We start from the raw sequence: 14,030 nt of genomic DNA on the forward strand, positions 1-14,030 counted from the left end.
CGACGCGCCGCGGAGGAGCGCGGCGGGGGCTGCCGAGCGTGTTGGGGGGCGGGCGGCCCCTTTAAACTATGCGCGCGGCGCGACCATGCAATGGCGGTCGGTGCTGCTGGGGCTGCTGCTGCTGAGGCTGGGGCTGCAGGCGCTGCTGGCGCTGCTCCCCGCGCTGGCGCCGGGCCTCTGCCTGCGCCGCCGCTTCCCCTTCCCCTTCCCGCCGCCTCCCGGCGCCGCCGCCGGCCCCGGCTCCTCGCACTGGGGCTCGCTGCTGCGGCGGGGCGGCGGCGGGAAGGGAGGGGAGGAGGAGGAGGCGGCGGCGGCGGGGGGTGACGAGTACGAGCGGCGGTACAGCGGCGCCTTCCCGCCGCAGCTGCGGGCCCGGCTGAGGGACGCCGCCCGCGGCATGTTCGTTTTCGGCTACGACAGCTACATGCAGCACGCCTTCCCGCGGGACGAGCTCGACCCCCTCCACTGCCGCGGCCGCGGGCCCGACCGCCGCGACCCGTGAGTGGCCGGGCTTGGGGGGGGGGGGTGGCGGCGGGGGCCTGGCGGTGGCGGGGCCTGACGCCGGCTGCTTCTCTTCCAGCTCCAACCTCAACATCAACGACGTCTTGGGGAACTACTCGCTGACGCTGATCGACGCGCTGGACACGCTGGCGGTGAGTCCTGGCCCGGGGGCACCTCCCGAACCTGCCCAGGCCCTTGGCCAAGCTTGGCGGTCGGTGGGCCTGCGAGGAAGACTCCGGGCCGCCCAGCCGCGCTGGCGGTGCTTCGCTGGACGGGAGGGCTCCGGCGTTGCGGCGTCGCCCCGTTAAATTTAGTCGGGGGGAAACTCAGTTTGTGTCAGCAGCTGGAAAGAGCGAAATGAATTTTGCAGCTTAGTTTAAAAGTACGTTAATGTGGCTAGGATGGTGTTGCCAAAGAGCGATTCTGCTAATTAAACTCTGAGGCAGTCCCTGAGCAGGAGGTGGACGTTAATGTCTGAAAGGCTGAAGTCGGTTGGATGAGAGGCGATGAGAGGTGGTGCTCTTGAACACGCGTGGGTCTCGCTCTGTTCTCGTAGTCCCAGCAAAACTGACGTCTGTCGCAGTTCGTAGAGTGGTTTATTCCCGGCCCCAGTGTGGGAAACCGGGAGTCAAAGCTCACTCATGGGTACAGAGCTTTGTTTAGAAAGGCTGTGAAACGCAGCACTCAGTGGTGGGAGTGTGGTCGTGAGCTGCCGCCTTGACAGCAGGCAGCATGCAGGAACAGGCTCTGAAGGAAAGAGTTAAAGGGGAAAACAAAGATGTAGTACAGCATTAATTTGTTCAGTATTCGCTTGAAGATGGATCTTGCTAGGTTCATCAGCCCTGGTACTGAGCAACCCCGATACTGTCCCTTGCTCTGAGGTTGAACTTAAAACCACAGTAGTTCTGATATCTTGAATCAGCTCAAAAAAGGCTAGTGGAGCTGAAGAAGAGGAGTCAATGTAGAGAAACTTGGTGAGAAGCAGAAGGAGGATGGCAACAGAAAGTTTCAAACTGGAAGGAGTTACTCCAGTGTTTTCCAAGGATCTGCCATGAGACAGGCACTGTTTCGTCTTTGCGCGTTACTGTTAATGCAAAAGGTGCTGATGTTTAATGCAGAGCTGATGATGGAAGGAGAGATCAATTCTTAATGTGAAGAGGAGGCAAGATGAAATTGTGAGGGGCCAATTAAAATTGTAATGAACTTCAGCAATATGAAGTAAAAGGTGTAATAGTTTGTGAGTGGGAAGCTGTTAAATCCTCCACTTCTGAGGAGAAGGTGGTGTTGGTTGTCTGTCAGGTCACAGCTGGATCACGAATTAGCAGTGTTACACATGCAGGGAAGGGTAAGAGTATGTGGGGATGTGTCAGGAGAGATTTCCAGAAGAGACAGAGATCTTCCCTGCGGCTCAGGTGGGATTTCTTTTGGAATGCTGTTGCCACTCTGGGGTTCAGGAAGGATGGATTTGAGCTGGAATCTGCATGGGTTGCTGAGAGATACTTCAGGAGGAGAGTTCATTTTATTCAAGATGACTGAAAGAGCTCCGATTGTTTTGCTTGGCAGAGAGGGCATGACTGATGTGTAAGTCTGTATCAGGAGTGGTGAAAGGAAGGAGGGAAAAAGCTGTAAATCTGCTTCTCACCTGCTAAAATAGACCATCGTACGCATTTCTGATAAAATTTGAAGGTAATACAAGAAGCCGCTCAGTTTTATGTTAGTAGTCCCAGTAGCATGGTGTCACGGAGAAAAGCCCCCTCCTTGAACTCCTTATGCATATTTACAAACCCCGTCATGTTTTGTAGTCTCATTTTTGCAACCAGGGCAGATTCTTTGCCTTCTGGCCTGTGGTTGGGGCCCACCGATGCCCGGGATCCACAGTGTTTCTCTCTTCTTGTGGAGAAAGTGGTGGGTGCAAGGGCTGTATGTGTGCTTCAGGTTATAAAATGCTTCCCATTGCTACGACGGACTCGCAGCGCTGTGATGGGGAGCTCTCAGCTGTTTAAATGAACACGGCAGTAACGAGCAGAACTGAAAGCAGGAAGTGAGGAAAACGTTGGTTTTAACTGAAACAGCAGTCAGGGGTCCGTGCTACGTGGCTGATGGTGTGTGGGCTAAACAGTTGCCTTCCTGTCCTCGTTGACCAGTGGCTCAGTGTCCTGTCTGTACCTTTTGGGGTAGTACATACTTTGTTTTTTGGTTTTTTTTTTTTTTTTTCAGTCTCTTGTGTTTCAGAAGCTGAGGAAACTTCTGGGCATGGCATGCAGTGTTGAGTCAAAAGCCTGAAAGATTGGGCTCCCCTGGTCAAATATGTGTCAAATCAGACTTCCTTGTTCTGCAAATCGTGTTATCTTTTAAGCTAAACTTAACTCTTAAACTCATAGTTCAAGCAGTTAGACACTCAGTGCGCTAGATCTTGTGACTCATGCTCGAAGAGATCACTCACAGTGCTGATGTTGGGGGTGGACGAGTACATGAGCGCGTAGATTAGTAAAGTGGACAAAAATTTATCTTTGTGGATTTCCCTGTTTTAATGTACGTTTGAAAAATGCATTTTTACATGTGGATGGGATGGTTAACTTTCTGGAAAGTCTTTTTGGCAGGAGCTTGAAGTACTCTGTTCTGTGTCTAATTAATATGACTGTTGGTCTAAAACGTGAACTTGCCATTCTTTTCCCCAACTCTCTTCTGAGGCAACAATTAGACAAAATAACTTGTTTTTGTGTGAAAGGTAATGGGAAACTCCTCAGAATTCCAGAAAGCAGTGAAGTTGGTGATTGACACAGTTTCATTTGATAAAGACTCAACGGTCCAAGTTTTTGAGGCAACCATCAGGTAGGTGGCTCTAGCTTTCTGTCTGTAAAACAGTACCAAGGTTAAGGGCTTGGCGTGTGTATACGGGAGAACCCAAGTGAAACCATTGATAAGGATGTCTTTGGTAGGCTTTATTCCATGGTTGTTCCTTGAGTAAGTTGTTTGTTTAACCTTTTATGAAAATATTCCATCCTTTCATAACTAAAACAGTTTTAATGAGTCACATGTGACTTGAAGCAGTGACACAACGGTAGTCTCGGCTGTCTTTGGCTTGCAGGCTGTACTTTCTTGTTGTTCTTGCAGCAGAGACTCAGATCTGTGCACAACAAACAACCCTCCTGACAGATTTTCCTTTTGGTTTTCTTCCGTAGACCTTCTGTTTGCTTTCACTTTTGTTTTAGGTGGAAAACACCTAAAGACATTTCTGTCTTGGAGATGAGTTTAAGATACTGTCTGATTTTTAAATGGCTTCATTTTTTCAATGTCTTAAACAGTGGTTTTTCAATTGCTGCTTAACTTGGCTAGGCTTTCTTTTTTTCTGAATATAAAATGTATATAACTACTTTCTTGCCATTTGCAGCAGCAAAAAAGGTGGGGCAAAGAGGTCTTCACTCATAAATAGACTTGGTATGTTATGAGGAAATGACTGGGTTAGGTAAATTTTGCAGAACTGGATTTTGGGGTTGCTGTGGGTGACATGCAACATGACTTCTAGATGTTTTCTCTACTGGTGGGGAAGAAAGCAGCTCTCTCTGTAGTGCCTGTAAGGTGCACAAAGTAATACTTCTGTTAAACATGATACTGCTAAGGGTTTAGCTGAAGAACTAGGTTCAGATCAGATTTTAAAGTTGAAGATGTTTTCTTTCTCCCGTAGGGTTTTGGGAAGCCTGCTGTCTGCCCACATAATAATAACAGACAGCAAACAACCTTTTGGTGATATGACCATTAAGGATTATGACAATGAGCTCTTGCATATGGCTCACGACCTAGCAGTGAGACTGCTTCCCGCCTTTGAGAACACCAAAACTGGAATTCCGTATCCTCGGGTGAGTAAGCACGTCAGCACAGTGGGGAAGTAACCTAAAAGTAGTAATTCCCCTGTCCTGCGACTCGAGTCCTGTGCACTGTTTGTGCCTTTGTATGTGCACCGGTGGTATGAGCCTGCCCTAAGTTACACCAAGATGGTGTGGTAGGGGGAACTGCGCTAAGTTATAGTGCTGTGGGGAATAAGTTGGTCCTTATGTCTAGTAGATGTTTTCTTTAGGCTGTTCTTCCACTCTGTATATATTGTTCCCTATGGGTCAGTACTCTTTTGTTTCCATGCTGTTTGGCTGGAACATGCCCTGCCCTGCACTTTCTTCCTATATATCATACAGCAGCAAACAGCTGTCAGTAAGAAGGTTAACAAGAAATACTGTAAAGGCAAGTAGCCTAGGAAAGTGACTTTATTGGCGACTTGATACTGAGATAATTGTAACAAAATGAAACTCATCTGAAATATTTGTCACAGTAGCCTTGGAATTTGTAATTTTCCTGAATGCTGCTCAGTGGGTACTCAGGAGTACTGTTGTTCTCTCATTTTAAGGAGATGCAGTTTGCAAGAAGGAGGATGTCAGTTCTGGTGGAAGAACTCTCAACTGTGTAACTAATTAGCACTTGCCTGACTGCTTTTAATTTCTGGGGACAGCAGTGCTGCTTTTCCTCCAGACCTGTGAGGCTGTAGAAGCATGAAGTTTCACTTCTGTTCAGAGTCTGGTAAAAGCAGTTGAGAGTGGTGTAACTTCCCTTCAGCATTTTGTTCCATGGGGAAGTTGAGGAGTGTTCTCTGGGGAAACTCTTGGTTTCAAGAGCGCTAAATGTGGGGAAGCAGTACCTGCATCACCCTTGGAAGAACCTGAATGTTTAGTAGAAATGATGGAAAAAGTGGATTGAAATTTGGGAGGATTAGCAAGTGTAAGAGTTGTAAAATTAGGATTACCTACCTTCAGCATGGTGTTATAGATTGGAAGGTGAATTTCAGGAATTCTTTGGGAAAGTTTTTCGACCAAGCAGTGATATGCTGATTTTCTAACTATATACACGTTGCACACTTCATGTTACAGAAATGAATAAAAAGGCTTTGTAATAAATATAAGACTGCGGATTAGAGCCCAGCTGCGTGAGACGCAGCCTGCCTTCTTGCTGCTAGCTCTCTCTCTCCCTGCTTCACAGGTCAATCTGAAGAAGGGGGTACCTCCAGACGGCAATAATGAAACTTGCACTGCAGGAGCCGGTTCCTTGCTGGTGGAGTTTGGAATCCTTAGCAGGCTGCTTGGTGATTCCACATTTGAGTGGGTGGCCAGGCGAGCTGTCAAAGCACTCTGGAGTCTCAGGAGCAATAACACCGGACTGCTAGGTAATCTCCTCTGAGGCGATGCTGCGTTGTCTGGCTCTGTGTTTTAACCTGCCTCAGTCTCCTGTAGCAGAATGCCATCATGCTACACCTTTCTTTCATGTATCGTAGACTTTGTCGACCTACTTCCCCTCTAGCTGTTAAGTTGTGCTCTCCGTGTGTACTTGTGGCTTCTGTTGACGGAATGGCGCTTTGTTATTTTGTAAGAAAACTGAATGACTTCTTAAGGCACCAATTTCCAAAGATCAGTTTCATTAAAAATTTAAGTCCTTGCATTTGTATCCCCATTAATATAATTTAGATTGGCAGATGACTAAAAGTACTTAAAACAATTGCATGTGTCTGCTAGTTCCTTGGGTGAATTCACTGTGACGCTTTATTTTGTTAGTAATCTTTGTTATTTATATTATTCCTCCTTAAGACTTTTTGAAGATGTAATAATTTCTAAGTTTGGTTCTTGATTATTTTTCTCTGAGGTACTTGGCAACTTTAGTCTGAACTTTTTGTCTGTTCTGAAAGGAAATGTTGTGAATATTCAAACTGGCCATTGGGTTGGAAAGCAGAGTGGCTTGGGAGCAGGGTCGGATTCATTCTATGAATACCTTCTGAAGTCTTACATCCTCTTTGGAGAAAAGGAAGACTTGGAAATGTTCAATGATGCTTATCGGAACATTCAGAACCACTTAAGAAGAGGGTATGTTATTTCATATTGGTGTCAATTCCTTAAGCAAGATACAACAGATTGTATAGTGCTTTGTGCCATGCTCTAGAAAATCTGTGTTCTCTTTTTTTTTTCTTTAAAAAACAAAATCTTATTTCTGTGGTAGTCACAGTGGAAATAAATTTTAACATTCTCTTCACTCGATCAACTGAGCTGTATAGCGTTATTGGTGCAAAGAGGCTAAACTAGTTATCATCCAAGTTAGGAAAAGTTAAGTTGAGAGAAGGCTGTAAAACTGCAAAGGAAATGTATGAAATTAACTGGTTTAGTACTTCTTAAGGCCTGATCTTACCTACCATGACTTTTTGGTAGAGATTTTGCTGTGTAACTTCAGAATAACATGTTATGAATTAAAGATGATGAATTAGTTTTTCTGAGAGCATGACTGATGTTTTGTTTGGGTTTTTTTTTTTTTTTTTTTTTTTTTTTTTTTTCAAAATGACTTTGAGCAACAAATCTGCAGCTCATTCGCTTTGCTGGTGGCAGTACTGTGAAAGGAAATGGACATTGTGTTCTTCTAAACTAGTGACTGTTTACACGTGCGTATTGTTACTTGGCAGTCGAGAAGCCTGCAATGAAGGTGAAGGTGACCCTCCTTTGTACGTTAATGTGAACATGTTCACAGGACAGCTGATGAACACGTGGATTGACTCTTTGCAAGCCTTTTTTCCTGGACTACAGGTAAACTTTCATTCTGTTAAAGACTGAACAGCGTGGTAGAGGGGTGTCAGGCTCATTCTGTTCCTAGGCTGTGGATGAGTCTGAGCGTCTCATGTGAGATGAGCTTCAACCTGTGAGTTTACATCTGGCTGCTCTGATAAGAGAGTCTTGGTTTGGCTTCTGCATCAGCATAACAACGCTGGAAGGCCTGGCCTGCTCTCTGTTAGATTTGAGATGCTTAACTTTTCTCACTTAACCTCAGCATTTGTATACCATGCTGTGAGGCTGAGCTCCACTGAAGCTTATAGTGTGAAGGAATTAATACATACCTTAGTTTTTTGTGGGATTTTTTTTTTTGGTCTCCCCTTATGAAGTGAGTGTTTTATTATATGGCATGTTCTTGTACAGAGCAGAAAGCAATTTGCTGGCTTGCAGTATTAAATGTGTGCCTTTATGGCTGTTGTTATGCCTAGGTATTGATAGGAGATGTGGAAGATGCTATTTGTCTCCATGCTTTTTATTACGCCATATGGAAACGATACGGAGCTCTCCCAGAAAGGTACAACTGGCAATTGCAAGCGCCGGATGTTCCCTTCTACCCGCTGAGGCCAGAGTTAGTGGAATCCACATATCTTCTTTATCAGGTACTTGGCTTTTCCCAGCTTACAGCTTATGTTTTAGCACAACTGGTTTTGTTCAGAAAGTCACTTCTTCCACCTCTAGCCCCTGGCACATACTTCGTCGCTACAAGGCTGCTAAAACTCAGTGCCTCTGTAAATGGTTACGCAATATAGTTGCTGTGCTGTTTGCTTTGAAAATAGCCTTTTTATAAGACAAGCAAAAATGAGACTAAACAATCTTTCAAAAAAATAACTGACACATTTTTACAACATACAGACTTGTGACTTCTCAATAGAAATTGTTGAAGTAAATGTAATAGCTTTCCTTGCTGTGTTGTCCAGGCAGTCTCTTACTGGTAGAAGATACAATAAACTGAAATAACTTTCTGGCTGCAATGAAAGCTATCGAAGAGTTTGAATTTACAACGAGTTTTATTAGGTTTTTGCACTAAGCCAAATGTGAGAAGCTTGCATAGAGTAATCTAAGTCGTGTTCCTGTAAAGATAAGTTCACTGTAACACTCAAGAACCTGATACCACTAGACCTTTGTTGTATGTGTTAGAAGATTTGGAAATTGCTGACTCTGCCTCTTGTCTGTCTTCCTTATTCAGGCCACAAAGAACCCATTTTACCTTCATGTGGGAATGGATATTCTGCAGAGTTTGGAAAAATATACAAAAGCAAAGTAAGTTTTCAATGTTCTTTGTCTTCTTTCACTGCTGTATATGTATATTTTATTATATAAATATTATGTAGAATCAAATCTGCCAAATGGAGGTAAACCAGAAAAGCCAACCCTCCACAAAAGTGATGATTTATATATTGAACGATTATTCTTTCTCATCTGAAAATGAAATTGTAGTTCAGTGACAACTTTATGCCTTCGGAATTTTGTAACTGCCTCTTAAGATGCATTGTTGATGATCATTTGCTAAAAACGATGAACCACAGTGTCAGTGATTACAGTCTCACCAGAATACCAGAAACCAATAATCAGTACTTCCTTGTAAAAGAGACTTGTTTCCTTCTGACTTCATCCCGAGTGACAACTGGAGTGGTCTGAAATTAAGGAATGTCTAGGGAGTGCTTCGAGATCAGAATGTGTAGGAACTAAACCCAAACTAATCTTAAATCTTGCAGGTGTGGCTACGCCACGTTACACCATGTTGTGGAGAAGACAAAGGAAGATCGAATGGAGAGCTTCTTTCTCAGTGAAACATGTAAATATTTGTACCTGGTATGTATATGTTCTTCGTTTAAAAGGTTCCCTCTTGCATGCGCTGTGCACAAACATGGCACAGCGGGGCGGCAGGACGTTATTAATTCGGTATCGGAGCGTATCGGACAGTGCGCTCATCTTTCTTTGACCCCACCCCAGCCTGGGAGGTTTGGTCAGCTGCCTAAGCGTGGTGTCCTAACCAGTGCTGGAGAGGTGGCAGCTCTTTCTGGGGGAAGCTAGAAAGGAGAGAGAGCAAGACTGAAGGAAGCTGCTGCGCAGTTTGGAGCTAAATTGCTCCCTTTAGCCATTTTGCCTACCTTGCAGCAGCCTCTGATTTCTCCCCATCAGGCTTTGGCAGTCACAGGAGAAAGCATTTGAGCCAACACTGCCTAAGCCACTGTACTCAATCTCCTTTAGCGCAGAAAAAACAAATAAATCTGTGACTGAGTGGAGACAGTGGATGCCAGCCTAGAAATGGCTGCATAGCGCAGCTTAGAAAAATAAGGGCAGTTTAAGTTGAGTGAGAAGTTTTTCTTTTGCTCTCACCTTTTAACTGCTGACATAAATAATTTGCATTAAAGCTATTTATTTCCATTTGCTCTAACAGTAGTTAGCCATTCAGCACTAAAAGGTATGCTTTTTGTGTGATCCTTCAAATGCATGGGTGCAGGTGCTTTAGCTGACTATTGATGGGACATGAAGAATATTGCACTCATACTGTAGCTGTCTCTCTCATCTCTTATTTAGTTGTTTGATGAAGATAATCCACTGCATAAATCTGGAAATAAGTATATGTTTACTACTGAGGGACATATTGTGTCTGTGGATGAACGTTTTCGTAACTCACTGTGGCAAGACATCCTCCCTGGAGAAGAGGCCAGCACAGAAAAAGTGAAACCTAACGAGTTTAAGGCAGTCAACTTCACTTCTAATGTAAGGAATATATAGAGTGTTCCCGGTTGCGTTGCTGGAGAGGGGATGTGTGTTGAACTGGGTTAGGCAGTAGAAAAAGGGTAATACGGAAGTGTTGCTTTGGGGCTCTGCAGTGTTGACTTTATAAATGTCAAATGTCTGAGAAGCTCCCTTGTGAAAAACGCTTGCACAACTGGAATGAATGGATTAGGATAGTGTGGGAGTGATTATGTTGAAGGTGAAACCTGTCCCCTTTTAAGTATTTTGCAGCAATTAGTTTGTTCTGTGTTAATTTATTTCTAGTTTTTCCTTCCCCTTTTCTTTGCCCTTAAAATCTTCCAATCTTGCTGTAGTGAAAGAGAAAAGCAGAGGGTCATCTAAACAGAGCTTTTTTTCCCCCTCAGAATAATTTTGAGACATGTAAAGGTGACCTTTCTTAGCTAGACATCCTCTGAGTACAGAGCTGTGGACCCAGTGCCTATCACCAACCAAAATGGATAGGTTTTTAATACAGAACAATTTTTTTAAATGTCTGCTAGTAGGTTCTAGCATGGTTCTTTTCGTCCCCCAATCCTGCAGAAAAAAAGAGCATTATTTTTAAAAACGTTCACAGTTGTCATAGTGAAGGAAACCTCAGTTGAATAACAAGCTGCAGTAGTTTGGCATGTGTTTGGAAGCTTGCAGCCTGTGCTAAGGAAACACTTGCTGTTCATTTGTGTGGTTTGTGCTATAAGTTTGCAAAGAGTCGGGGAGAGCTGGGACCAAAAGTTCTGTTGGGTACAATTTTCTGTGCTGGGAGGAAATCTATGGTTACTGATGCTGGAACACCTGCCAGGTTACAGAGGGTGTGGGACTGCCTGTTTTCGTATTTGAGTTCTTAAAAATATTCTCGTTTTGTTAACAGTGTAACAGAGTTCCTGATGAGAGGAGATACCTGCTGCCGTTGAAGAGTAACTACATGAGACAGATTGATCGAATGGTGGGCTTGGTCTGAACCGGAGTAACTTTTCCCGTATGTCAGGAGGAGCATGGGATTTGGCTGTAGATGTGCCTCTCCTCTTCAGCTACACACCTGCATACGCTGAGTCACTTGGGTATCCCCCATGCTTGTTAGTTTTCAGTTTTGGACATGAAGGGAGGTGAAGTTCTCTTACAGCTTTTGTCTTCTGAACTGTGGTCACTCCATGTGCCACCTGAACAGAGGTTTCTTGTTTTAAGACTTCTGATGAAAAATGTTGTTGCAAATGGAAGCTGACTATACCTTAAAAAAAGAAAAGAAAATTGGCATGTGCCACTTAGCTACCTCTTTGTAGCTGTATTACAAATGCCCCTTTAGAAAGGGGTCTAGTATTTAATTTGAAATGACCTTGGTATTGGGGAAGGAATGGGAAAGTGCAATTTCTTACACCAAGTTTAATCGATGAATTATTCTGACTAGCAATACACAACCTTAAGTACTACTCAGGTAGGAACCCACTGGTGATGGGTTTTGCTGAAACAAAACCGCTGTATCTGGATTAGTATCTTGAGAAGATAACTCCTGATCATATAAGAAGCTATCAGTATAGTCATGATACCCCTCATGTACACAGTTGTGTAGAACTGCAGGGTCACAAGAGCCTGTGGCTACAGAAACCAGTAATAAAACAATACAGGTGCCTTTTTTTGTAAGGGAATGGGGGAGGGAAGGGGAAATTGCAAAGCCACTCAGCTGTCCAAGCAGCTAATTTATAGAGCTTAGCTGAGCAGAAGTTCCAAAAGTTTTGTTGTTTGCCATGTATCTAGTGCCTTTTCAGGAGAGATGCTGCTAAGAGCTGGTGTAACAGTACATGAAGAACAAACTATTTCACATTCCTGACAGCATGAATATGTTAGTGCCTTAAGTTTTCTTCACTAGCAGGAAAAACTGAGCTTGTTTGGGAGGGTGAATAAAGTATTTCTGATTAACTGATTACAAAATACAGTGGATCCCCAAGTAATTTAAAGAGTAACTTGCATATGAGATGACTTCTCTCGTTTTATTTTTTAAGATACTGGAAGAATATCAACTGCTGTGCCCATCCCAAAGAGTATTTCTGGGCTGGATTTATTCTGTGCCCGTGTACTTAGTAACGGGGCTGCCCCTATCACATTAGGGACGGAGTTAGTAAGAGGTGCGAGCCTGCAGCGTGCTGACTGCGCTCTGCCACCAGACGGTTTGGTACAGGCCACCGTAACAGGGTCACGGCTGCAGCAGCTGTCGATGCCGGCTGCAGTGCTGTACCGTACCTGAAACTGGGCCTTCTGCTTCCAGGGAGGAACGGTGAGAACCTGCTGTTACCTCATCCCACCATCCTGAAATGCAGCTCAGATATGTTTGAGGAATAATTGTGAACTTTCAAGGAGGAAAGCAGTTAAATTCAGGCAGGGCTGTTGAGGAATAAAAGCAAACTGAGGCCAAAACAACTTACTCTACATGTAACAGGTTGGGTTTTTTTTTTTTTTTCCCCAGTGTTGCTTATGTGCTGTTTACGTTTGACTACAGTTGAAGTAGTTGAATGTTGCTATTGGGTTAATTATTTTTAAATTAAGGCTTAAGTATAAAGGCAAACTTGATCTGCTGTGTTTTCACCTTCTTATAACAACGTTGGTTTTTGAAAACCATATGTTGCAACTCAAACCATTTCTAATAAATAAGAAGTTAGTGCTGGAGAGGTTATTGTTTGAATCTTTAGTATACACATGCATCTCAGGGACTTCATTGTAGAATCTTCTGTTCCATGGTAGCTGGACCTTGTATTCAGGAAAAAAAAACAAAACAACAAAACACCTGTCTCCTTAGTCTTATTGTTTGTGTTTTAAGGGGCAGGAGGATTGGAGAGGGGAAAGGGAAATATGTTAAAAATTCCCAAAACATTTCAGCGGAATCAGCTGGCTTGCTATTTGAGGCAGCTGGCAATTCCAACCCCACTAGAATTGGCCTTGCAATCCTATTACTGGAATGTCTTAATATTTCAAAGCAAAACATAAATTCAAGGTGTTACGATCCAAAGAGGTGTTAGGAGAGGTTCAAGGTGTAGCTTCGTAACCGGTAAACGTAAGCTCTCGGAACGTGCAGTGGCCTCGCAGTGTTTTGTGCCTTCTGAAGCACCTGAACCCTGGTAAGGGTTCCAGCCAAGTGTTATGCACAGAAATCTGTTTCAGAGTTCTCCTCAGAGAATTACACAGCTATAGTGAAGTTGCACAACTGTTCTGCCACCGTGCTTTTCCCTCTTGTGTATTGCCAGAAACAGAGTGAGAGAGCTGTAGAACGGGAAGAGTACGAGCAGGTTTCGCAGCCTCTCAGCCCTTCGTGCCTTGGGCTGTTGGTTACAGTGCCAAAGAGCACGTGGTCAGCTTCTCCTGAGAAGCCGCGGTGAAATTTGTGTTGCCAAGGTGACGTGACAGTCATCTTTCCATAGGAACGGTTTTTGACTGCAAGGAGACTGGTGCTGACTGCGTCGTAAAAGGCTTGGAATTCTTTAAGGAGCCAATTTTCCTTCCTTTTTTGTTTTAAAAATGCTTTGATATGTTTTTACTCTGTAACGACAGGGCACATCTTATGCACTAAAAATAAAACTTTTGTGTAAGTCAATGGTATAAGAATGAAATTGATAACTGCTGGAATAACTTGCTGAAACAGACTTTTGTATTTCTTGGTTTAATGTGCAATATCAATTTTTCCTAATTAAAAATGCAATGTATGCTTAATTGTTGTTTTTCCATGACGTATTTAATTGGGGATGGGAAATTTTTAAGAGGACCAAATGCTCTTCCCTGAAATGTCCTAAATTTTCAAAACTGAGCTTAAATTTTACAAATCCGCATTAAAAAATGGTGTATTTGACCACTTTCACGTGTGTTTTTCTTAGTTCTTGTAAGGCTTTCATGAAGCTTGCAGGTGATCTCCCAAATCAGATCTCCCAGGTGATCTCCCAAAACAGATGAGTTTGAGTGTTTATACCTGATCTTGGCTGTTCCCCAGACAGGAAGACTCCAGCAGTTAAGGGTGGCCTGGGAGTGGGGGTGAGTAATGGAAAACATGTCTGAAGTCTGCGTTCAAGCAGATTTGTGTCTCTCCTTCAAGTTCTCCATGACTTGGCCCATCTGAAGAGCTCGAGACCTCTGAGCTCAGTAACAAAGGTCCACTCGGTTCTCCAGTTCTGTTGTAGGTGT

General features: G+C 43.8%; 1 protein-coding gene across 1 annotated transcript; it reads left to right on the forward strand.

Moving 5' to 3' along the window:
* The first annotated feature begins 17 nt into the window (after window positions 1–17).
* On the forward strand, window positions 18–13,701 carry EDEM1 (ER degradation enhancing alpha-mannosidase like protein 1). Its single transcript, XM_086755601.1, has 12 exons — window positions 18–498; window positions 581–653; window positions 3,230–3,333; window positions 4,187–4,358; window positions 5,524–5,707; window positions 6,224–6,398; window positions 6,986–7,106; window positions 7,559–7,729; window positions 8,317–8,390; window positions 8,846–8,942; window positions 9,672–9,857; window positions 10,741–13,701. Exons 1-12 carry the CDS (start codon window positions 86–88, stop codon window positions 10,828–10,830), a joined length of 1,860 nt encoding a protein of 619 aa, XP_086611727.1. The 5' UTR covers window positions 18–85; the 3' UTR covers window positions 10,831–13,701.
* The last annotated feature ends 329 nt before the right edge of the window (window positions 13,702–14,030 follow it).

Source organism: Chlamydotis macqueenii, chromosome 10 (assembly GCF_036417535.1).
Source record: "Chlamydotis macqueenii isolate bChlMac1 chromosome 10, bChlMac1.mat, whole genome shotgun sequence".
NCBI lineage: Eukaryota > Metazoa > Chordata > Aves > Otidiformes > Otididae > Chlamydotis > Chlamydotis macqueenii.